At 29.6% G+C, this 25,450-nt stretch overlaps 2 protein-coding genes across 2 annotated transcripts in view; both read left to right on the top strand.

The window, feature by feature from the left end:
• LOC111688989 overlaps positions 1–7,952 on the top strand; it is a 62,840-nt gene extending 54,888 nt beyond the window's left edge. The window contains exon 3 of the mRNA XM_046948564.1: positions 3,279–7,952. Coding sequence (XP_046804520.1) covers positions 3,279–4,979 — 1,701 coding nt within the window. The 3' untranslated portion in view covers positions 4,980–7,952. The remainder of the gene's footprint in view (positions 1–3,278) is intronic.
• A 4,776-nt stretch (positions 7,953–12,728) lies between these two features.
• On the top strand, positions 12,729–19,391 carry LOC111688987 (general transcriptional corepressor trfA). Its single transcript, XM_023451490.2, has 4 exons — positions 12,729–13,008; positions 14,044–14,248; positions 14,324–17,450; positions 19,040–19,391. Exons 2-3 carry the CDS (start codon positions 14,068–14,070, stop codon positions 17,392–17,394), a joined length of 3,252 nt encoding a protein of 1,083 aa, XP_023307258.2. The 5' UTR covers positions 12,729–13,008; positions 14,044–14,067; the 3' UTR covers positions 17,395–17,450; positions 19,040–19,391.
• Positions 19,392–25,450: the final 6,059 nt, after the last annotated feature.

Genomic DNA, 25,450 nt, shown 5'->3' with positions numbered 1-25,450 from the left:
ATGCATTCTATACATATACATTAATGAAAATAAAGACAAAAGTATTGATATTATTTTCAATACAATCACTATTGATACAAAATAAAAAAATACTCCAACTACTATCACTATGTAACTATTACTATAGTAGCTTTTTTTACGACTACTGTATGTGTACTTTAACAATACTGTAACTACTTAGTGCAGCAGGGATAATCAGTCTTGTTCTACAAACACATATACAACGTCAGCCCTATTCTGTTACGCATGAATTTTCGTATGATTTATACATAATTGTTATATAAAAATGTTGCTCACTGACAGACAACTTTTCTGAAGAAAATGTTTCTCTGTGACAGACAACATTCTATATTAGATGTTGCTCTATGAAAGACAACTTTTCTATAGAAAATGTTGCTCTATACTGATAACTTTTTATAGAAAAATTTGCTCTTTGAGAGACAAATTTTTTATAAAAAAAAGTTGCTCTTTGACACACAACTTTTCTATAGAAAAAGGTGCTCTTTGACACACAACTTTTCTATAGAAAAAGGTGCTCTTTGACGGACAACTTTTCTATAGAAAACCGACAACTTTTCTATAACATGTTGCTATGTAACAAAGTTGCTAAGTGTCAGAGAATCTTCTCATAGACAAAGTTTCACTGTGACAGACAACTTTTTTATAGAAAAAGTTGCTCTTTGAAAGACAACTTTTCTAAAAAAAACTTGCTCTTTGACAGACAATTTTTCTAAAGAAAAAGTTGCTCTTTGACAGACAACTTTTCTATAGAAAAAGTTGCTCTTTGACAGAAAACTTTTCTATAGAAAATGTTGCTCTTTGACAGACAACTTTTCTATAGAAAATGTTGCTCTTTGACAGACAACTTTTCTATAGAAAATGTTGCTCTTTGACAGACAACTTTTCTATAGAAAATGTTGCTCTGTTACAGACAACTTTTCTATAGAAAATGTTGCTCTGTTACAGACAACTTTTCTATAGGAAATGTTGCTCTTTGACAGACAACTTTTCTATAGAAAATGTTGCTCTTTGACAGACAACTTTTCTATAGAAAATGTTGCTCTTTGACAGACAACTTTTCTATAGAAAATGTTGCTCTTTGACAGACAACTTTTCTATAGAAAATGTTGCTCTTTAACAGACAACTTTTCTATAGAAAATGTTGCTTTTTGACAGACAACTTTTCTATAGAAAAAGTTGCTCTTTGACGGACAACTTTTCTATAGAAAAAGTTGCTCTTTGACGGACAACTTTTCTATAGAAAAAGTTGCTCTTTGACAGACTACTTTTCTACAAAAAAAGTTGCTTTTTGACAGACAACTTTTCTATAGAAAAAGTTGCTCTTTGACAGACAACTTTTCTATAGAAAAAGTTGCTCTTTGACAGACAACTTTTCTATAGAAAAAGTTGCTCTTTGACAGACAACTTTTCTATTGAAAAAGTTGCTCTTTGACAGACAACTTTTCTATAGAAAAAGTTGCTCTTTGACAGACAACTTTTCTATAGAAAAAGTTGCATTATGAAAGACAACTTTTCTATAGAAAAATATTGCTCTATTAAAGATAACTTTTCTATAGAAAATATTGCTCTATTACAGACAACTTTTCTATAGAAAATGTTGCTTAATTATACACAACTTTTCTATAGAAAATGTTGCTTTATTATAGACAACTTTTCTATAGAATAAGTCGTTCTGTGACAGATAACCTTCCCATAGAAGAAATTTCTCTATGAAAGACAAGATTTCTATAAATAACAGACAACTTTTGTATAGAAAAATTTTATCTGTTATAGACTACTTTTCTATAGAAAAGTTGCTCTTTTGCCTACAACTTTTCTGTAGAAAAAGTTGATCTGTGGTGTGCAACTTTCCTATTGTAAAATTTGCTCTGTTTGCTCTGAGAGCCACATATGAAACCGACAACTTTTCTGTAGAAATAATTGCTTCGAAACAGATAAACTTTCTATAGAAAAAATTGCTGTGAGACTTACATCTTTTCTATAGAAAAAGTTTTTTGAGAACTTTTTTCTAGAAAAAAATCTTTATATTAGATTAATTTTGTATAGAAAAATTTGTTTTTCTATAGAAAAAAATTCGATAGAAAATTTTTTTTTGTTTTTTTAGAACACTTTTCATTTTGCAAGTATTTACCTTAGAAAATTGTATTGAAGAATTCTTCAGCATAAGGCAGATAATTTATATTCGAATATATATTAAAAATCCTACTTTATTAAGAGTTGATGAAAGACATCAATACCAAGTGAATTTCACGTAAAAGGATGGCATAACTGTTTTGTTCTCAATATTAATGAGTAAAACTGTCTATAGTTTGAAACATTTTATTAACGAAAATATATACATATTTACATATACTTATACCATTACATTATTGTAAAGTGTAGAATAGTGAAGAGGTAGTACTGCTGTTTTTTTCGAAAGGATTAAAAAAGGATAAAACAAGTTCTGTTTTTATGTATATGTATAGATATATACATATGTAACGTTATTTTGTTTTATGTTTTCTCAGTTTTAAGAAACAACCAGAACATTGTATAAAGAATGAAATGAACAAAAAAAAACAAAAACTTTTAGGATAATTAATAAATGTATAAGAAAAGTTACGTAAATTTACATATATAGTATAAACAGATATAAAATTTAATATAATAATATTAGTGTAAATTTCTTTAGATTAATTAGTTTAGATGTTTGTATGTATAAGAACAATAACTAAAGATAAAATTTGGAAAAGTTAAAAGAAAGCTGTTTACCGTGAACTGAAATTAAAGCAGTGCAGTTGTTTTAAATTGTTATTTAAATATTTTCTTATAAAGCTTTGAAGATTTAAAGAAAAACTATTATTTAAAGCTTTTTGTATAAAGCTGGTAAAGCTTTAAAAATCGTTCTTAAAGCTTTAAAAGCTTTTTAAATTTCTTGAAACTTTCAAAAATTGAAAAAAAATTTACTTTGATAAAGAAAAATCTTTGAATAGCTGAAGGTATATAAACTTAGCTTAAGCTTTTAAGTTAATGTTAAGTAAAAATAGCTTTTAAGTTATATCAAAATCAAAAGCTCACTAAGATCTTCTTAAAAAAGAGTTACAAAATTAAAATTTTATTTAAATTAATAATATTGATTTTTTTCTTTTTTATTTATTTTTATGTTGATTTCTAAACAAAATGCTTCAACAACACAAAACTACACATATGACATTTTGAAACTACAACTACACAACTACTACACTTTTTTACAAACCCAAAACAAACATCTGAAACAGATGTTTAAACCCTGTACCACAAAAACTTCCATTGTTAATCGTTCTTTTGATGAAATGGGAAATTTATTGTGGCAACAAGAAGCAGCCGAATTTGTCGAACAATATCCACAACGTAGAAGACCCAAAACTGCTGCATTACTGTTACGACAAAGTGCCTCGGCTGGTACTTTGTATCGTAAACCGGAAACTGTGATGCCTATTTTAAATAAACGAGCCAGTGGCGGTGAATTATTAACAGCACAGCAAAGACATCAACGTGATTTGTTTAGTGGCGAATTGGGTATACCCGATGTCAATAGTCATGTGGGTAGCATGGTGCATACTTTCGAAAATATGGCCCTGCAAAGACGTTTAGCCGAACGACAACGTGAACAGCAAGAAAGAGAACACAGTAAGTATATAGCCGAACTAATGGCCCTGCAGGCTGCAGCTGAGACTCAATCCGACGGCACAACACCAACTGCCAGTGCCGCCATAGTAGCCACTACCACTACAACAAAACGAACCTTCATACCCTCATCTGGCACTCACAGTAGTAACAACAGCAAATTTCAACAATTAAAAAAGAAAACTCATGAAACTAGACAGAAAATCATACAGCAGATATTGCAAAATCATCCGCTGCATAAAGATGTTACTAATATACAAAGCACTCCGCGTCATCTACAGGGAGCTCGTCAAGCTTCCTCCAATTCTGAAGTGTATTATCGTAATATAGATGAAGATTATCGTAAGAATTTATTTGGCACTTTAACAAAAAGAAAAATAAATCCCCAAGAATTACCTCAAGTTATAAACACGACTACATCAGATGTAGAAACGTCTAGTTTTTGTGATGAAATTGTAGCTCAAGCTTTTGATGAGATTTTTGAGGCTTATAGTGGTTTAGAAGAGGACGACGAAGAACTACAGGAAACTAAAAAATCCACCACAACTTTAATGCCTGGTTTTGGTAATACCTGTAATTTTCTTAAACAATATGGTAAACCCGGTTTAACACCCAAAAAGTTACCTCCCCTTATGTTAAATAAAAAATCAGCGGCACCACCACCTCCCGCCGCAGCCGCCTATCAAACATCTTCCTCCAGTCATACGAAACGTAAAATTATGCCATTTTTAGAAAATAAACACAGATCCTCTACCATACACAATCTATTTGAACGCCTCAAGACCCCACCCAAAAAAGTACATAATAATAATGTCAAACTAAATAAAACTCCCTCGGATAGTTTACTCAAAACTGAACCTTTATTTCCTAGTAGTTCACAATTTTTACACAAATTTCCCGCTCATTTACATCTCAATCGTGAGTTAGAGGGTCGAGAGAGTAATGAACATTTAGATCAAGATTTTCTAAGAGGTTCAACAGTTTCACAATCATTTGTTAGACATTTAAAGGTTCACAAACCCTCCAAAGGTAAAGCTCCGCCTGTACCTTTGGAAACTCAAAGTGCCAAGAAACCCTTAAAGACTAGTGAGGCTTTAAGACAGGTTTTATTATTTTCCAAAAAGTCTCGTTCATCAGATGAATTATTGCCCGATAATTATACTACCGTAGAAACACGTAAGTATTATCGTCGTTTAGATGACGATCCTAAGAGTGAAGCAAAAGTTTTACAAAAACGATTAACTGATGCTAGTAGTGGTTTAGTTAATAGTGAGAATTTGCAAGAGTTACAAAATCAGGTAGTGGAAATTTAGAGCGTAAGCTTCAAGGTACATATAATGGTCTAGTAAGTTGTAAAAGAAAAATGCTCAATTTAAAAGCTCAAATTTATGCTGTAGAAGTAAAATTTTTAAGAAAAAAATATATTTTTATCAATTCCTCAATATTTCACATATTAAGCATTTAATAAGCATTTAATTATTTATAAAGCATTTAAACCCATTAATAACAGAAATGCACAGTAATTATTATACTTAGTAGAATTGTACCTTGCCTCAGATATACTTGTATGGGGGCTAGGTAAAATAATGGACCGATTTTAACCACTTTCAATGCGCATCGTCCCTGTCACAATAGAAGATCATTTTATCTTCAAAATTGCGACCTGTAGTTGGATTACAAGGTTTACATGGACGGACAGACAGACACACGGACGGACGGACGGACATAGCTAAATAGACTCAGAAAATGATTCTAAACCGATTGGTATGCTTTAAGTGTGGTACAGGACTAATATTATTGTGCTTTACAAATATCAGCACAAACCCAATATACCCTCCCCACTGAAGTGGTGTAGGGTATAACAAGTCCTACTACTCGTGACTTTTTTAACTGAAAATTTTTCAAATAAACTTAAGCCAAAACGATCTTTTAAATTCCACAACCTAGACTCTTTTGGAATATTTCTGACTATATTTCACAAATGATCTATTTGATACAAATATTGAATTTAAAAAGTTGAAAAGAGGGAAGTTTCGACTGCTATGTTTTCACTCTCAACAACTTCATGACTACAACAACTTCATTTCTGGAAGCGGAATACTGATCGACAACTAGTATCAAGAGAAAGTTGATATTATTGTCATGATCTATGCATTTCTTTTAAATAAAGGTAATTTCCAAGCAGAAACTTCATAGTGATCAATACTAGCGGAATAGCAAAAGATCAAAAGATTTATGAATTCTTCATAGTGATCAATGCTAGCAAAATAGTAAAAGATCAAAAGATTTATGAATTCGTGGTAAATAAAGGTAATTTTAAGACATTATTTAAGTGGAAACTTCTTAATAATCAACAACAGCTGAATATCAAAAGATCAAACGAATTTAAAGATCATTGTATTTGTACAATTAATCATGATCATTCTGACAACTTCCAGATAAATTTTACGGTATTTAATGCCGGAAAATCTATGAACAAACTTACGTCCAAAATCAATGGACATCTACGGTCATGAACCTCTCGATATTTGTTAAGAACTTTATTTCGTTTTTTGCAGCCATTGCTCTAGTTTATAGTGTAATGATCAAATGATTAATTCTGTGGAAATTTCTAAAACGTATCTTGATTAAAGTCGATCGATGTCTCACTTCAAGTACTTACTTAACTGATCTACAGCATAGCGTTTTCATTATTTAAGTGATCATCATTTGTAATAATCTTAAAACATTGTTGAAAATTGTTCCGGCTGATCCTTGCTCTTTCGAAATTTGTTAGAAAACGATTATTTTACAATGTAATCCACTAACAAAAAAGATAGACTAGGGTGTTTATTCACATTTCGTTTTTAGTACATCGAAGCTTTGGATATAGAGTGTGGTCCACTAGATCAAGATCACATTGATTTTATAAAAAAAAATCAATATTTTAGGCAGAAAAATCAATATTTTGTATGAAAATGATGATCAAACCTAAAAACCTTTATAACTCAGTAAATACTGGGTTTTTTTGAGAAAATAAGCTTTATCCAAGATCACTTTGATTTTTTTAAAGAAAATCGATGTTTAAGGCACAAAAATCAATACTTTGTATGAAAATGATGATCAAATTTAAAAACCCTTATAATTCAGTAAATACTGGATTTTTTGAGAAAATAAGCTTAATCTGTGATCATTTCGAAAAGTCAATATTTTGTACGAAAATGATGATCAAACCTAAAAACCCTTATAACTCAGTAAATACTGTTTTTTTTTTGAGAAAATAAGCTTAATCCAAGATCAATTTAATTTTATAAAGAAAAATCTTTATTTTAGGTAGAAGAAGAATCAATATTTTGTATGAAAATGATGATCAAACCTAAAAACCCTTATAACTCAGTAAATACTAGGTTTTTTGAGAAAATAAGCTTAATCTGTGATCACTTCGACTTATTATAAAAAATCAACAAATTCGGCAAAAAATGTAATCAATACTTGGGTTTTAGAGAAAATAAGCTTAATCTACGATCACTTTATAACTCAGTAATAAGAAGAAAATAAGTTTAAACTGAGTTCAATTCAACTTGATATTAAAATCTATATTTTGAGCAGAGAAATTAGATCAAAAAACTTTTTTTAATAAAAATTCATTAAAAATTTCATTGTTTTCAAGTTTAGGAACTAAACTTTTTTATGAACTTTTTCCCTTTTAATTACTGTGCTTTACTTATTTTTAGCCATTTTCTAACACATATTTATTATTAAGTCTTTTAATAATTTTAACAAAATTAAAAACTTTAAGAAATTTTAATTGAAAAAAACTTAACACAGAACTGATTTTAGTTAATTTCACCAAAGATTTTTTTTAGTTTGTGTAAAAAATAATTTAATTTAAAAACTGTAAATAATAAAATACAAAAATTAATAATATTAATAGAAAAAAAAGCTCAACTAAAATTTACAAAAAAAAATAAAAGTTAAACAAACTATATATAAACTATGACTGATTTTATTTGCTGAATACCAAAATAAAAATTAAACAAATTTTTAAAAGAAAAACTCTTTTTACTAAAATAAACTAATTTTATTTACATATTATTTAATTTATTTTTTCTTTTTTTCATAACAAACAGAAAAAGCTACTTTTTTATAGAAAAAAGAATATTTGTTACAAAAAAAAAAATTGAGTGAAAAATCAAAAAAATAAAAATATTTCCCCGCCGCCAAGAGGACAAAACGATTTTGCCATAATTTTGAAGGAAAAAAAAACTAAAACCAAAAATTTATATATAATTTAAATTTTATTTTATTTTATAAAAAAAAAAAATTAAATTAAAATTATGTTTAAAAATTTAAAACAAATTTATAACAATATTAATGTACAAATTAATTATTTAAAATCTAAAATTAAAAAAAAAACAAACTTCCAAAAAAAATAAACAAAATTAATTTTAAATATAAACTAATAACAAATAAATATTTAAAATATTTAAAATTTATAAAAAAAAAGAAAACAAAAACTTTGTTCTGCATGTTAAATTTAAGTACAACAATGTAATAATTTATAACTGAGTAAATATATAAAACATTAAGGGTAATCACAGTTATATAGTTTTCCAAAAAAAAAAAAAAAAACAAAAATTTTAAACACCAAACTCCATAAATATTTTCAATTCTTAAGAAATTTTGAACAAAAACATTTATATTAAAAATTTTCCAATTTATGTTTATACTTCCCTAAACCCCAACCCCTCCCACCTTTATTTTTAAAAATTAGGAAACCGCAAAAAAAAAAAAACTAAAAAATCTTTGTATGTTTTCCTTAAAATAAAATTAAATAAATTTACAATTACAAAAACAAAACATATATTATATATTATATATTGTTACTCATAAAACAGCAAATTGTTAAGTTAAATTTGAAAATTATAAATTAAAACTACATTTTAACATAAAACAACTAATTTAAATAAAAAAAAAAATAACAAAAACAAAATATAAAACATAAAACTACACACACTAAGTGAAAAAAAGGGATTAATATTTAGAAAGACAAATAGTTAAGAGCAAAATATTAAAACAAATTAATATAAAAAGGAAATAATAATTATAATTTTTTGTGCATGCAATAAAATGAATGAAAAAGAAAAAAATACAAATGTAGTTTCATTGAAAAAGATCCAAATATACATTACATCTTAAAGGTAAGTGAAAAAAACTAAAAAAACTAAAAAAAAACAGAAAAAGATCAATATTTTGAATGAAAATGATAATCAAACCTAAAAACCCTTATAACTCAGTAATATCTGGGGTTTTCTGAAAAAATAAGCATAATCTGTGATCGCTTTTATGTCAAACACCGATATTTTAAACAGAAAAACCAAAATTTTATATGAAAATGATGATCAAACCTAAAAACCCTTATAACTCAGTAAATACTGGGGTTTTTAAGATAATAAGCTTAATCTGTGATCACTTTTATTTGTTGTCAAAAATCGATATTTTGTATGAAAATAATGATCAAACCTAAAAACCCTTATAACTCAGTAAATACTGGGTTTTTTAAGAAAATAAGCTTAATCTGTGATCACTTTTATTTTATATCAAAAATCAATATTTTAGGCCGAAAAGTCAATATTTTGTATGAAAATGATGATCAAACCTAAAAACCCCTCAGTAAATACTGGGTTTTTTAAGAAAATAAGCTTAATCTGTGATCACTTTTATTTGTTGTCAAAAATCGATATTTTAGACCGAAAAGTCAATATTTTGTATGAAAATGATGATCAAACCTAAAAACCCTTATAACTCAGTAAATAAAGGGTTTTTTGACAAAATAAGCTTAATCTGTAATCACTTTTACTTTATATCAAAAATCGATATTTTTAGCCGAAAAGTCAATATTTTGTATGAAAATAATGATCAAACCTAAAAACCCTTATAACTCAGTAAATACTTGGTTTTTTAAGAAAATAAGCTTAATCTGTGATCACTTCTACTTTCTATCAAAAATCGATATTTTTAGCCGAAAAGTCAATATTTTGTATGAAAATAATGATCAAACCTAAAAACCCTTATAAATCAGTAAATACTTGGTTTTTGAAGAAAATAAGCTTAATCTGTGATCACTTCTACTTTCTATCAAAAATCGATATTTTTAGCCTAAAAGTCAATATTTTGTATGAAAATTATGATCAAACCTAAAAACCCTTATAACTCAGTAAATACTGGGTTTTTTAAGAAAATAAGCTTTATCTGTGATCACTTTTACTTTATATCAAAAGTCGATATTTTTGGCCGAAAAGTCAATATTTGGTATGAAACTGATGATCAAACCTAAAAACCCTTATAACTCAGTAAATACTGGGTTTTTTAAGAAAATAAGCTTAATCTGTGATCACTTTTATTTGTTGTCAAAAATCGATATTTTAGACCGAAAAGTCAATATTTTGTATGAAAATGATGATCAAACCTAAAAACCCTTATAACTCAGTAAATAAATGGTTTTTTGATAAAATAAGCTTAATCTGTGATCACTTTTACTTTATATCAAAAATCGATATTTTAGGCCGAAAAATCAATATTTTAATTGAAAATGATGATCAAACCTAAAACCCCTTATAACTCAGTGAATACTGGGTTTTTTGACAAAATAAGCTTAATCTGTGACCACTTTTATTCGTTGTCAAAAATCGATAATTTAGGCCGAAAATTCAATATTTTGTATGAAAATGATGATCAAACATAAAAACCCTTATAACTCAGTGAATACTGGGTTTTTTAAGAAAATAAGCTTAATCTGTGATCACTTTTACTTTCTATCAAAAATCGATATTTTAGGCCGAAAAGTCAATATTTTGTATGAAAATGATGATCAAACCTAAAATTCCTTATAACTCAGTAAATACTGGGTTTTTTTAAGAAAATAAGCTTAATCTGTGATCACTTTTATTTAATGTCAAAAATCGATATTTTGTATGAAAATAATGATCAAACCTAAAAACCCTTATAACTCAGAAAATACTGGGTTTTTTTTTCACAAAATAAGCTTAATCTGTGATCACTTTTATTTGTTGTTAAAAATCTATATTTTAGGCCGAAAAGTCAATATTTTTTTTGAAAATGATGATCAAACCTAAAAACCCTTATAACTCAGTAAATACTGGGTTTTTTAAGAAAATAAGCTTAATCTGTGATCACTTTTATTTCATATCAAAAATCGATATTTTAGACCGAAAAGTCAATATTTTGTATGAAAATGATGCTCAAACCTAAAATCCCTTATAACTCAGTAAATACTGGGTTTTTTGACAAAATAAGCTTAATATTTGATCACTTTTATTTTGTATCAAAAATCGATATTTTAGGCCTAAAAGTCAATATTTTGTATGAAAATGATGATCAAACCTAAAATCCCTTATAACTCAGTAAATACTGGGTTTTTTGACAAAATAAGCTTAATCTGTGATCACTTTTATTTTGTATCAAAAATCGATATTTTAGGCCTAAAAGTCAATATTTTGTATGAAAATGATGACCAAACCTAAAAACCCTTATAACTCAGTAAATACTTTTTTTTGGGGAAAATAAGCTTAATCTGTGATCACTTTTATTTGTTATCAAAAATCGATATTTTAGGCCGAAAAGTCAATATTTTGTATGAAAATGATGATCAAACCTAAAATCCCTTATAACTCAGTAAATACTGGGTTTTTTGACAAAATAAGCTTAATCTGTGATCACTTTTACTTGTTGTCAAAAATCGATATTTTAGACCGAAAAGTCAATATTTTGTATGAAAATGATGATAAAACCTAAAAACCCTTATAACTCAGTAAATACTGGGTTTTTTAAGAAAATAAGCTTAATCTGTGATCACTTTTATTTGTTATCACAAATCGATATTTTTTGCCGAAAAGTCAATATTATGTATGAAAATGATGATAAAACCTAAAAACCCTTATAACTCAGTAAATACTGGGTTTTTTTTAAAGAAAATAAGTTTAATCTGTGATAACTCGTTAAATATGAATTATGTCAATATTATTATGAATTTTGTTTTAAGAAATATTTAAATACTTTTCAAATGAGAATAATTAGTTCATTATTTTTTAAAGAAAGAAAACCTTCGTCACTTTATTGCCTCCAAATAATCTGGAGAAAACAACATATTTTAAACTAAGTACCGTTCCTTTTATGTATGGCGCCACCTAGTGGTTAGTAGCAGGTCTTATTATTGCCCTATTGCAAACAAAAAACAGTGATGGCAACTTTGCACGGAAACACTAAAGTGAAAGTTGTTTTTAACACTCAAACACATATATTTTTTTAATGTCTATGAAAATTGTCAATAAAATTTTACAGCCTGAGCAAGTACAATCCGTCAGGATGACAAAAGAGTATATATTTTCGGATCTTCCGTTAGCTTTTTTCCTAAAATATTGAATTTTTGTTCAATTTTGCAATTATATTCAAATGGTAGATATGTTTTTTAATGGTTTGAATTAAAAATGGCGCGTCTTTTTTTAACTGGAACATTAGGTTGCTGAAAGGAAAATTTTAAAGAATTAATTAATTTTAATATGACAAAAATTTAAGTAAAACTAGTGCTGTGAACACGTTTGACGCATTGATTGTGAACGCTCTAATTTAAATGCATACATTAAACACGAGCTGTCAGTTGCAGTTCGACTTAAAGTATTGTATGTGTTTGGACCTTGCGTAAAACTTCGAAAGGTAAATAAGGTAATATACATAGTAAAAATAATTATTTTTCTGTAATGCCGTAAATTTAATAATATAAAAACAATTATTTAAACAACAATTAAAAAACAATTTGATTTAACTTTTATTCTTAATTTCTCTTTCTCCTCTTTTTCGTACGCCAAAGTGGAAAGTAGTGTCTGTTGCCGCCGTTGTTACTATTTGTCGGCGCAGGTTTCTGAAGCACATAGAACAGGGTTGGAATTTTCTAAATTAACTTTTAGCTGATGCATTTTTGTGAATAATGTAAATATCTGCCAAACAATATTAAAATTTTAAATTTTTATAATATTATGCAGTGTTTTAAAGTTATTTTTATGGTATCAAATAAGACTCGAAAGTAGCACGGAACTCTTCAACGTCAAATGGTATCAAAAAAAAGTATGAGCGCACCAGTTTTGCCATCCCTGACATAGAAAAAATCACAGAATTATCCACGGAAAACACACAAAAACTGATGGAAAAACATATTGTTATTTAAGAAAAGAGACAAAAAATTAAATAAATATTATTAAATATTAGAAAAACAAATGTGGAAAATTCTGCAAATAACTAAAATAAAATTAGTTAAAGTGTAAAAACAATTACATACAAGGAAAAAAGGTAAACAAAAATGTTGTGAAAAATCGGAACAAATTAATTAACAAGAATGAAAAAAATGGGGGAAAAGAAGTTGAGAAAAAAACTACATATAATAAGAAACAAGTGATAAAAAAAGCGTGTACAATTTCTAATGGAAACATATTTTCTCCTAAAGAATTTTTAGGGGTGAGAGGTCAACGAAAAACTGAAAAGTGTTATATTGTGCATACAAATTTGTAAATGTTTCAATACTTTTTTGATTGTAAAATGTAATTGATTTAAAAAATTTCGGTAATATTTAAAACAAGTGTCATCTGGAGTGTGTGTTTTGTTTTTTTGGCCAACTGGTTTTTACAGAGAAAATTGATTTCCGCTTCTTCTCTTAGATGTGGGGGAGTTGTATAGAAGCGTGTTTTTTCTTTTTTTTTTGCCCTACACTTCTGTAATGGAAAGGGCATTATGCGTTGTTATTTGTAACTTATAGTATTTGTAACGCAAGTGTTCGTCACCCACTTTAATGTATACCGTCTATTCATCTAGGCTCAAATGCATGCATATGTATGTATATACATAGCTTTAAGTGGGTATAAAACTTTGTAAACAAACTACCGGTCAAATTTGGAGGCAAAGATAGTACAGGATCGTCTTTGCCACGACAAAGGAATTCCATTACTCCGGCAATAAAGTTATGTCCATCTGAAAATGATTGTACTATTGTTAGACTAAAATATATTTTCTAGAACTTTATAGATGGATTTTTAGATGACACAACGAATTTTATAATTCAAACATTTTCGCGCTATTAAAATGATTCAAAAATTGTCAAATCCTTAGAAAAGTATTCCATGATCTTTGGGTTAAAAATTATCATATATTGCTGTAGGGTATCGACAAATCTACCTTGTTTGATTAACATAGTTTCTTGTTTTTTGTCTAAATTATTTTTTTTTCTAATGACCCCTATTTATTTATTTGGTATTCATTTAATGAATACAATTTATTATTTATTTGTGTTTATAGTTTATCTAATATTATTTATTCTATTCTTCATTTTAGTGGTGACTTTTTTAGTGGTGCATTATGGCGGTTAAGGTACAATTTCAAATTGGCCATACTTCAAAGTTACGCAGCAAGAAAACAGTTGAAGGTTTTACCCACGACTGGGAGTTATATGTTAAGGGTGTTCAGCAGGCCGATATAAGTGCATTTGTGGAAAAAATTATCTTTAATTTACATGAATCATTTCAAAAACCTAAAAGAGGTAAAGCTTTATTAGTAAACTAATATTTTAACTCAATGAAATTAATATTTATTTTTGATTTTGAAATCTTTTTAGTCTGCAGCAAACCTCCCTATGTCATACAGGAGTCGGGTTATGCTGGCTTTATTGTCTTTATAGATATACATTTTCGCAATCGGGACGAACCCAAGAAGGTGCAATTTAATTATGATCTAGATTTACAACAAACGGGGCCTCCCCAACATCGTCATGATGTTAAAACGTTTATATTCGACAATCCCTCAGAGGAATATCGTCAAAAACTTCTAAAGGGTGGTGGTGTGCCAGTATCGGGTGTGGTGGGGGGACCAGCACCCTCGCTTAATAACAATGTGCCTGCCTTACCACCGTCCACTTCGTTAAATCATTCTCCGGGAGATGGTCATAAGACACAAATGTCAGAGGGTAAAAAACACAAGTCAAGACCAGATGATACGCGATCAAATTCGTTTGCTAATCTCTTTGGACCACCGATTACTAAAACTACAACAGTAGCAGGTACAGCACCTAGCAAACATTCGCCTGATAGTAAAATATCTCCGGGTCATGTATCGGGGGCACATCAATCTTCTTCAGGATCAACTTTACCTGTTACAAAAGAAAAATCTTCTAAAGATAAAGAGAAATCCTCGGAAAAGTCTAAAGAACGTTCGGAAAAGAAGGAAAAACATCACAAGCAATCTGTCAATAGTCCCCACAAAGAGGGTAGAAGTGAATCGAAAAAATCGGACAACAGTAAACATGAGAAACGAGATAAAACTGAGGAAAAGTCTAAGAAAGATAAAAATCGCGATAAGGATCGTGATAGGGACCGTGACAAGTCTTCGGCAGTCAATGCTAACAGCAATAGCAAAAGACCCTCAAGTCCTAAAACTGCAAGAGAACACAGCCCGCATAAATCAATACCCAGCAACACGTCAACAGTTGCAACAAATGCGAATAACACAAATTCTGTGCCGCGGCCATCTTCAAGTAATAGTGGCAAACTAGAAGAAATTAAAACCTCTTCAAAATCATCTAAAGATTCCACCGGAGAGGGGAAATCGAAAGAAACAAAACAGAGAGAATCATCTTCATCCTCCAGTGGTAAAAAATCTAAAAAAGAGAAAAGAGACAAAGACAAGGAGCGTGATAAAGAAAAACGCCATGAAGAAAGGGAGAAACAAAAACTAGCTGAAAGTCAACAAAGAGCGGCTGTCAAGGAAGAAAGCAATAAAGCCAACAACACAATTAATCCCTCTAACAATAATTCCTCTAACACAAATAATTTAGACAACAAAAACTCCAAAACTCCTATAAATCCCATAAGCACAAACGCTCCAAATCAGGCAAATGATGCAAACAAGAAACCAGAAAAGTTAGCCAAACAAGACTTGTTTAAAACAGGCGATAACAAACCAGTTGCTCTAAGCAATAATGCAAACAATTCTCTTGCTCCACCAACCTCTCATACAGCTCAACACACCGCATCGGAGAAAAAATCCTCTTCATTAAATTCCAATACAAATGTCCCCGAAAAAGATAAACGTTCGCACAAACACAAAAAGAAGGAAAAGAACAAGGACAAAGATAAGGATCGTGAAAGGGATAAGGAACGTGACAAGGATAAAGACAAAGAGAGAGATAAAGACAAAGATAAGGATAAAGAAAAGGAAAAAGAAAAAGAAAAAGAGGCCAAAAAGGAAAAAGAGGCTAAAGAAAAACACAGTGAGGAAAAATCCTCAGAAACTTACAATACCAACCAACAAAGCTCCAATGCTACAAAAGCTTTACCCCCAGCAGCAGCTCCAGCAGTTAATATAACAGAAGAGTCCTCGAATACTAACTCTACAACTGTAACAAATTCCTCCTTATCAATCAATAATACAGCACCCTACAATAGCACCGCCATAAACTCTTCTTCCTCCTCGACCTCTTCTACAAAATCTTCAAAAAATAAAGAGAAGAAATCCAAAGATAAATCCAAGGAAGAAAAACACAAACACAAATCAAATGATCAGGATGCCAGTGAATCTAAAGCAAAACAGGCTAAACTAGCAGCTAACAATAGTACTGTTCACACCGGTTCTGCTGCTTCTCTATCAACCTCCTCCTCTTCTTCAAGTGTCTCGGCGACAATGACAAATGCAACAACAAATCCCCCGGCAGCTGCTATGACAACGGAAGCCAGCCTTAAAACAGCAACAGACAAAAATTTGAATTTAGATTTAAGCGATACCGACAGTTTACCGGCTGCCACTATGGAGGGGGTAACACCGTCGCCTAATGAATCTGCAACAACAAAGACAGCATTACAATCTTCGCCCATTATCACACATTCGGACAGCTCTAATTCAAGTTTTCCCGACTTACCGCTACCCAAACAACAGAAGCCAGCCCCAGCACAGGAGCAGCGGACAAAAACCTTTGCAGCTCCTCCTACAGTAGCAACGCCGGCGGCTCCCTTACATTCACCAGTCTCAAAAGAACCCCCGAAAATCGTTAAGCCGGCTGCCAAAGAAAAGCCCTTGGACAAACCTCCCAAAGAAGAAGAAAAGGAAAAGAAAAGACGTCGCAACTCACAGGCTGTAAATACGTTTATTGAACCTCCACTCAAGCAATTAAAAACTAAAGAACAAACAAAACCCATAAGAGAAAAATCCCGATCTCCATCATTACGCAACAGTGGCTCAAGAGCCAGTATATCAGCAGAGGCTTCTACCACATTCTTACAACCGAGTGCTTCACCCTCGAGTACAGCGGCTGCAGCACCACTGCCACCACCCTCGTCAGCACCTTCGGCAGCTCATTCACCCGCCTTAAGTGCCACCGAGGCTGTGGGTAATGCTACTAGTGCTACTGCTAATGCCGCCACCTGCAATAGTAATTCGACACCGTCATCGACGACAAATTCCTCAGGTTTGGCACCACCTCATCAACTGCCTCTCGACTATTTGAGTGAATTACAAGAGTTGCATCATAAAATTATGACTCTACAGGATAATGAAGATCTTCAGCATGTGGTTGAACTAATAGCGGCCACCGGCTGCTATGAAATTACAACAAAAACATTTGATTTTGATTTGTGTAAATTGGATCGTGGCACTGTTCAGCGATTGCAAGAGTTTTTTGCTACCTCAGTTTCGTGACATAGAATACATGTGTAAGAAAGAAGATGACAATGATGATGATTATGTTGGTTAAAGTGAGTAATAATTTAATTATCAATATCTCACTAAAAAAACAAAAGTTCTGGCGAATCACTTCTGTAGTCTTGATGACTTCAGGCTGGTTTTTTCTCTTGCCTTCAATATAGTGTAGTGTATGGTCCTAACTATAGTCTACTATGTAATCGTATGTATAGTCCTGACTATAGTCATGTTTAAAGTTCTCTTAATATCTATGATCCTGACAAAAGTTCAGTCTATGGTCCTGACTATAGTCTAGTCTATAATTCTGCCTGTTGTCTATTCTATAGTCCCGACTATAGTCAAGCCTAATTTCATGACTATAGTCCTGACAAGACTAAAGACTAGACAAGACGATAGTCTATAGTCCTGAATATAATCTTGTCTTTAGTCCTGACTATAGTCTATAGACCTGACTACAGTCTTGACCTGTCAGCCCTGACTATAGTGTTGTCTTGTCTATAGTCCTGGCTATAGTCTTGTTAATAGTCTGTCCATAGTCCTGACAATAGTGTAGTCTATGATTATATATAGATTACTGAATATTTTTAAGACTAGACTATATATCATACAAGACTATAGACTATAATGGTACTACTACTAAACTGTAGACTATACTATAGTCTAGACTATATACTACAGTATACAATCTAAATACTATAAGCTAGTCTAAACTATAGAATAGACTATAATTGACCAGGCTATAGACTAGACTATAGACCAGGCTATAGACTAGACTATAGACCAGGCTATAGACTAGACTATAGACCAGGCTATAGACTAGACTATAGACCAGGCTATAGACTAGACTATAGACCAGGCTATAGTCTAAACTATAGACTAGACTATAGACAAGTTTATTCAGTATAGACTAGACTAGGCTAGAATATAGATATTGCTAGACTATAAACTAAACTAGAACTGAACAATAACTAAGCTAGAACAGAACTAGTACTGAACTAGAACTGAGCTAGAACTGAACAAGAACTAGAACTGAACAAGAACTAGAACTGAACTAGAACTAGAACTAGAACTGAACTGAACTAGAACTGAACTAAAACTGAACTAGAACTGAACTAGAACTGAACTAGAACTGAACTAGAACTGAACTAGAACTGAACTAGAACTGAACTAGAACTGAACTAGAACTGAACTAGAACTGAACTAGAACTGAACTAGAACTGAACTAGAACTGAACTAGAACTGAACTAGAACTGAACTAGAACTGAACTAGAACTGAACTAGAACTGAACTAGAACTGAACTAGAACTGAACTAGAACTGAACTAGAACTGAACAAGAACTGAACTAGAACTGAACTAGAACTGAACTAGAACTGAACTAGAACTGAACTAGATATGAACTAGAACTGAACTAGAACTGCACTAGAACTGAACTAGAATCGAACTAGTCCGACTATACTCCTGGACTGTAGTGTTGACTATAGTCCTGAGTGTAGTGCAGTTTATAGTCCTGACTATAGTCTAGTCTATAGTCCTGACCAAATTCTAGTCTATAGTCCAGAATGAAGTCTTATCTTTTTCTTTTCTTGTTTGCTTACTAACTTTATGAAAAATATCTCACATTTATTTATTTTTCCATTTCAGATAAATTTGTTTGAAGAAATTCCATTACAATGTTTCTTTACAAAGGCTCTTTGGAATAAACCTACATACAAAACATATTTATGCCTACATTTAAGAAAACAAACTTAAAGTAAAAAAGGTATTTTTTAACAACTTTAGAAAACAACATTTTGTTGCACAAAATTAATTAAAACAAAATATATAAAAAAATAAATTAACCAACAATTGAACAATGGAAAACAATGAGTGCTTAAGTATAAAAATAATTATAATGAAATTAATTTATTAGTACTTTTTTTACAAATAAATATCTTGACACACCCCATATGATAAAATATTTAACAAACAACACACCAACCAATTTATTATATATAAACAATTAAAAAAAAAACATTTATTATTAAAATAAAAATGAAGAAAGCAAAATAAAAACCAAATAATTGCAAAGAATATTAAAAATATTAATAAATCATAAACTAGACACAACACAACAAAAAAAAGAGAACAAAACAAAATATTAAATAAAAATATTTTAAATTCTATGTAATAAATATATAAAACAGAAACCCACAGCTTAAAATATAGATTATATTAATACAACAAAAAACATATAAAAACTAAGACCTGTTTAAAAGTTTTATGACAAATGAAACTTATTAAGTTAAATTCTTTATATTAAACAACAAAAACAAACTCACGGCTCTTTTTTTAAACTTTAAGAAATTTCTTTTATTTTTTATTTCTTTGTTCCTGTATACATACTTATTTAGTTTAATTCTTTTTGTATATTAATTATACAAAGTTAATTTACAATTTCTCAAGTTTTATTATTTAATTTTTTTATTTGTTTATTTTTTTTTATTTTCTTAACTTTATTATTAATATTATATATAGCAGACCCTGGAAGACTTTTGTTTATAAGTAGTTTTTTTTTTCGTTTTTTGTATAAGTATTTAATTATTTACTATTTTTTTCATTGATACTTTTTTCTTCTCTCTAATTGGCCTTAATTCTGTTATAATTTGTTTATTATTATTGATTTTTTTTAATATATTCACCATTTTATGTTCGAAATGCAAATAAAAATTGTCTTTATTATTTTGAATAAATTGGATTTATTTCATAATTTAAATGAAAGTTGTTTTTTATTTTATACCCATATGAATCGATTTGTTTTTTTTGGAATTAGTAAAGAATCTCGATCACTTTTTTATAGTAGACATACGAACTTGTGAAGTCTTTGGCCTTAAAATTGACAGAGCCGCTATTGTTGATCAACAAAATATATATTTTGAGGTTGCCTTTACATAAATGCTTCTGATAGCTGTTGTATTCATTGTATTTTAGAGGTCAGTTAAAGGCAAAGAATATTTAAATCAAAATTTTGAAGTTCGACAAAGTGTTTCGAATAATCTGCACAATTTCTTCTGCTACAGTTAAACTGCAGTTTAGGCAATAGCTTATTGTTCCAATATCGACTCGAGTATAGTCCAGACTTAAGGAAAAAATCTTTTGAACAAAACATATGTATAAAGTAGGGTCTATAGGGTGGAATATTACCTACAAAATAGTCTATGGTATAGATAATAGTGTGGACATTGCTTTAGTCTATAGTATGGACTTAAGTATTTTGTACAGCATAAGGAGTGAGATCGAAAAATTCTTAAACACACGTTTTTCATTACATTTTTCAACCAAAGTATTATTTGATTTTTTTTTTTTGATCAAGTTACCTTTGAAAAACATGTCAGTTATTATGTGTAATGTCAATTATATTAATTTTTTTGTTAATCTGATTAAAATGAGTGACCAGAAAAAAGTGCGTACTGAAATTATTAAATATTTTCAACTAAACCCAACTTGGTCTTATAAAAAGTTGGCCAAGCATACAAAGGTCAGCCGTCAAACTGTTTCAAATGTTATTAAACAGTACCGGGAGAACTTGTCAGTTGATAGAAAACCTGGTTCAGGTAGAAGGAATGGTCCACATGTTGTTTCTCAAGCCAAAAAAATAGAACGCATTTTCAAAAGAGCTCCCAACACATCCGGTAGGAAAGCAGCTCGGTTAGCTCAGTGCACGGACTATTTGGTACGAAAAGTTAAAGCTAATGCAGGTTTAAAAACATACAAGGCTCAAAAAGTTCCTGACAGGAACGCTGCTAAAAATTTAGAGGCCAAAAACAGAGCACGGAAATTGAAGTCAAGTTTTATAAAAAAATATTCTTGCTGCATAATGGATGACGAAACGTATGTTCTGGCAGATTTTTCGCAACTTCCAGGTCAAAAGTTTTATGTTGCTGATGCTCGAGGGAATGTTGAAGAAAAGTTTAGGACCCAAAAGCAGACAAAATTTCCCAGAAAGTTCTTGGTATGGCAAGCAATATGCAGTTGCGGCAAAAGAAGCCAATCATTTGTTACAACGGGCTCTATAAATACCGAAATTTACATCAAGGAATCTTTACAAAAAAGGCTGCTTCCATTCATAAGACTTCATAATGTGTCCACTTATTTTTGGCCTGACTTGGCATCCTGTCACTATGGTAAACATCAAGGAATCTTTACAAAAAAGGCTGCTTCCATTCATAAGACTTCATAATGTGTCCACTTATTTTTGGCCTGACTTGGCATCCTGTCACTATGGTAAACAAGCCCTTGAGTGGTACAAGAACAATAATGTGGTATTTGTACCAAGAGAGGTAAATCCTCCAAACTGCCCGGAGCTAAGGCCAGTGGAGAGATATTGTGGTCTTGTTAAAAGAGAATTGTAGAGTACAAAAAAGGTGTCCAAAAGTGTGGTAGATTTTAAACGGAGATGGACTACATGTTCGAGCAAAGTGACAGAAAGCACTATAAAAAACGTTAATGGAAGGGTTTCCGAAAAGGGTTCAAAATTTCATCACTAGTGATTAAAACTAAAAATATTTTTTTTTTTTAAATTGTATTAATAATTTGAATCAAATAAAAAAAATAAAGCTGTAAGTTTAGTGGTTTCTTTTTTATAAACATATATGTATGTTAAGAATTTTTCGATCTCACTCCTTAGACTTTAGCCTAATTAAAGTATTGACTATAGACTAAACTGTAGACTAGTCCGTACAATAAACTATTAACTAGTTTATAGTCTGGGAAATAGTCTAGCCAATACAATAGTCGTGTTCATAGTCTGCACAATTGTTTAGTCAATAGTCTAATCTGTAGTCTAAGTTTTTTATTACTCCATAACCTAGACTATAGCATAGTCTAGTTAATAGACTAGCATATTGTCTGAACTAAAGCCTTGACTGATATATATTTCATTTAACTTCTTTAACTTAATCTTCTTCTTTAAAAATTTAATTGGAAATCTCAAAAGAAACATAGTATACAAACAGATATTTATAGATTATGCCAAAAATAAAATTAGATATAAAATTCACACAAATATAAATATATATAATAAAAGAAAATCCATAAGAAAAGTTACAAAAAATGAAATTTATAAAAAACAGCGCTCAAAGTGTAAAAATACATTAAAAAAAATATTACATAAAGGTTTAAAAAAATCTACATTAATTAAATATACATAAACTCATATAAACAAATATATTAAAAATACAAAAAAAAAAAACAACATTTAAATAAAATATAAAAAATATAAATTATGAATATTGTAAAAAAAATGGCAAATACAAGTATAATTATGTGTAACACCATCACCCCCCTAAATAAAAGCGAATTTTTAATAAAGAAATAAATAAAATGTATAAACATAAATTTGTAGCAATGTTTTATTTAAAAAGATGACAGAAAAGATTTCAAACTATAGACTAAACAATAGACTGGACCAACGACTAAAATGTACACTAAACTAGGCTATTGAATAGACCATATTATATATAATTAACTTCACTACAGATTATTGAATATTTTTAAGACTTGACTATGTATCATAAAAGACTATAGTCTTTAATGCTATTACTACAATATACAATCTATATACTATTAACTAGTGTAAACTATAGACTAGACTATAATAGACCTGGCTTTAGACCAGACTATAGACTAGGCTACAGACTAAGCTATAGACTAAACTATAGAAAGGTCATGGACTAGACTACAGACTAAATTATAGACTGGTCTACAGACTAGAATATAGACTAGATTATACTAAACTAAAAACTAAGCTAAAGCTGAACTAGAACTGATCTAGAACTCAATCAGGACTGAACTAGAACCGAGCAAGAACTAGAAGTGGACTAGAATTGAACTAGAACTAAGCTAGAACAGAACTAGGACTGCACTAGAACTGAACTAGAATTGAACTTTAACTGAACTAGAAATGAACTAGAACTAAACTAGAACTGAATTAGAACTGAACTAGAACTGAACTAGAACTGAACTAGATCTGAACTTGAACTGAACTAGAACTGAACTAGAACTGAACTAGAACTGAACTAGAACTGAACTAGAACTGAACTAGAACTGAACTAGAACTGAACTAGAACTGAACTAGAACTGAACTAGAACTGAACTAGAACTGAACTAGAACTGAACTAGAACTGAACTAGAACTGAACTAGAACTGAACTAGAACTGAACTAGAACTGAACTAGAACTGAACTAGAACTGAACTAGAACTGAACTAGAATTGAACTAGAACTGAACTAGAACTGAACTAGAACTGAACTAGAACTGAACTAGAACTGAACTAGAACTGAACTAGAACTGAACTAGAACTGAACTAGAACTGAACTAGAACTAGAACTGAACTAGAACTGAACAAGAACTGAACTAGAACTGAACTAGAACTGAACTAGAACTGAACTAGAACTGAACTAGAACTGAACTAGAACTGAACTAGAAATGAACTAGAACTGAACAAGAACTGAACTAGAACTGAACTAGAACTAAGCTAGAACTGAACTTTTGGCCAAAATATAGAAAATTTGGTTTAAACTATAGTCCAGTCTATATGTCCGATTATAAACCAGACTATATTACTTACTTAAACTACGTGTAAAGTCGGTGTGGCTTTTAACTGCAAGGCAAATCCAACTCAGTTGGAACCTGAATCCCTTTGGACTCAGCCGTTGGATGCGGCTCGTCTACTGGGTTTAGATCTAACGGAGTCGGATAACCAGAGCGAAGAAGAAGAGTAGGGAATAATGTTTAAATATATATACGTGTAATTTCAGGTGTCGCTGCTACAACAACAACAACTTACTTAAACTAGACTATAGTCCTGAAAAAAATTGAGCAATGTTATAATTTGCAACAACTTACCCTTCCTCTTCTTAAATCCTTGTTAAATAAAATAATTTTTCTTTTTTTATTTTTAATTTATTTCCACTTATTTTTCTTATAATTTAAGTATATTTTTTTATTCTTTTTCAATAAAACAATAAATCGTTTTAATATGTTTTTTTTTTTGTTTGTTTTTAAAGTTAAATTTAATATTTTGTTTTTTTTTAATTTTTCTTGTTTAATAATATGTATTTACTGTGATTCCATATTTATTTATTAGATTTTAAGTTTTTGTTTTATTCTTTTAAATCAATTAATTTTACAATATCATCATTTTCAAGAATCAATAAATTGTTTGGTTTTATTCTTTTTGTTATATTTTATTTTTATAAGTTAATAGAACATTATTAACTCTTTGTTTTTAGATAATTTATATATATATATTTTTTTGGTTTGTTTTTGTTTTATATCTCTGGGGGTTTTGTTTTCAAAATATGTTTATGTTTTTTTTTAAATAAATTTAATTTCATTAAATTAAATTTAATATTATATTTTAAATGTCTTTTTTAATAGCTTAATTTTTAAAAAGTTTTATTTTCCTTTTGGTTTTGTTTAATAAATTTTAAAATTATTTAAGGTACTAAATATATTTTGAAAAATTATATTAATTTTGTTATTTGTTTGGAAATTACAGATTTTTAGCAAAAAACTAATTTATTTTTGTTTTTCTTTTTATTAAATTTTAAATCGTTAGTTGTTTTTAAAAAAAAGATCTTTTTTTATTTCGTTGGTTTATTTGAAAGACAATTTTTTTGAGTTTGTTTGAAATTTTAGAATATATATTTTTTAAATTTCAGTCTAAATTAAAAAGAATAATTTTTTTTTTAAGCCAATATGTTTTTTATTGTGGTTTATTTAAAGTCTTAAATATTTTGAGGACAATAAAACACATTTTTACATTTATTCCCAAAAACTGCGCCTGCTATATGTTAAGAACCAAAACCTTTATTTACTTGTGGAATTATTGAAAATAGAGAACTAGAACTGAGCTAGAACTTAATTGGAATTGAACTAGAACTGAACAAGAATTGAACTAGAACCAAGCTAGAACTGAACTAGAACTGAACTAGAACTGAACTAGAACTGAACTAGAACTGAACTAGAACTGAACTAAAACTGAACTAGAACTGAACTAGAACTGAACTAGAAC

Source organism: Lucilia cuprina, chromosome 4 (genome assembly GCF_022045245.1).
Source record: "Lucilia cuprina isolate Lc7/37 chromosome 4, ASM2204524v1, whole genome shotgun sequence".
Lineage (NCBI taxonomy): Eukaryota > Metazoa > Arthropoda > Insecta > Diptera > Calliphoridae > Lucilia > Lucilia cuprina.
Note: the sequence above shows the minus strand (reverse complement) of the source record. Positions and strands in the feature narration are given on the sequence as shown.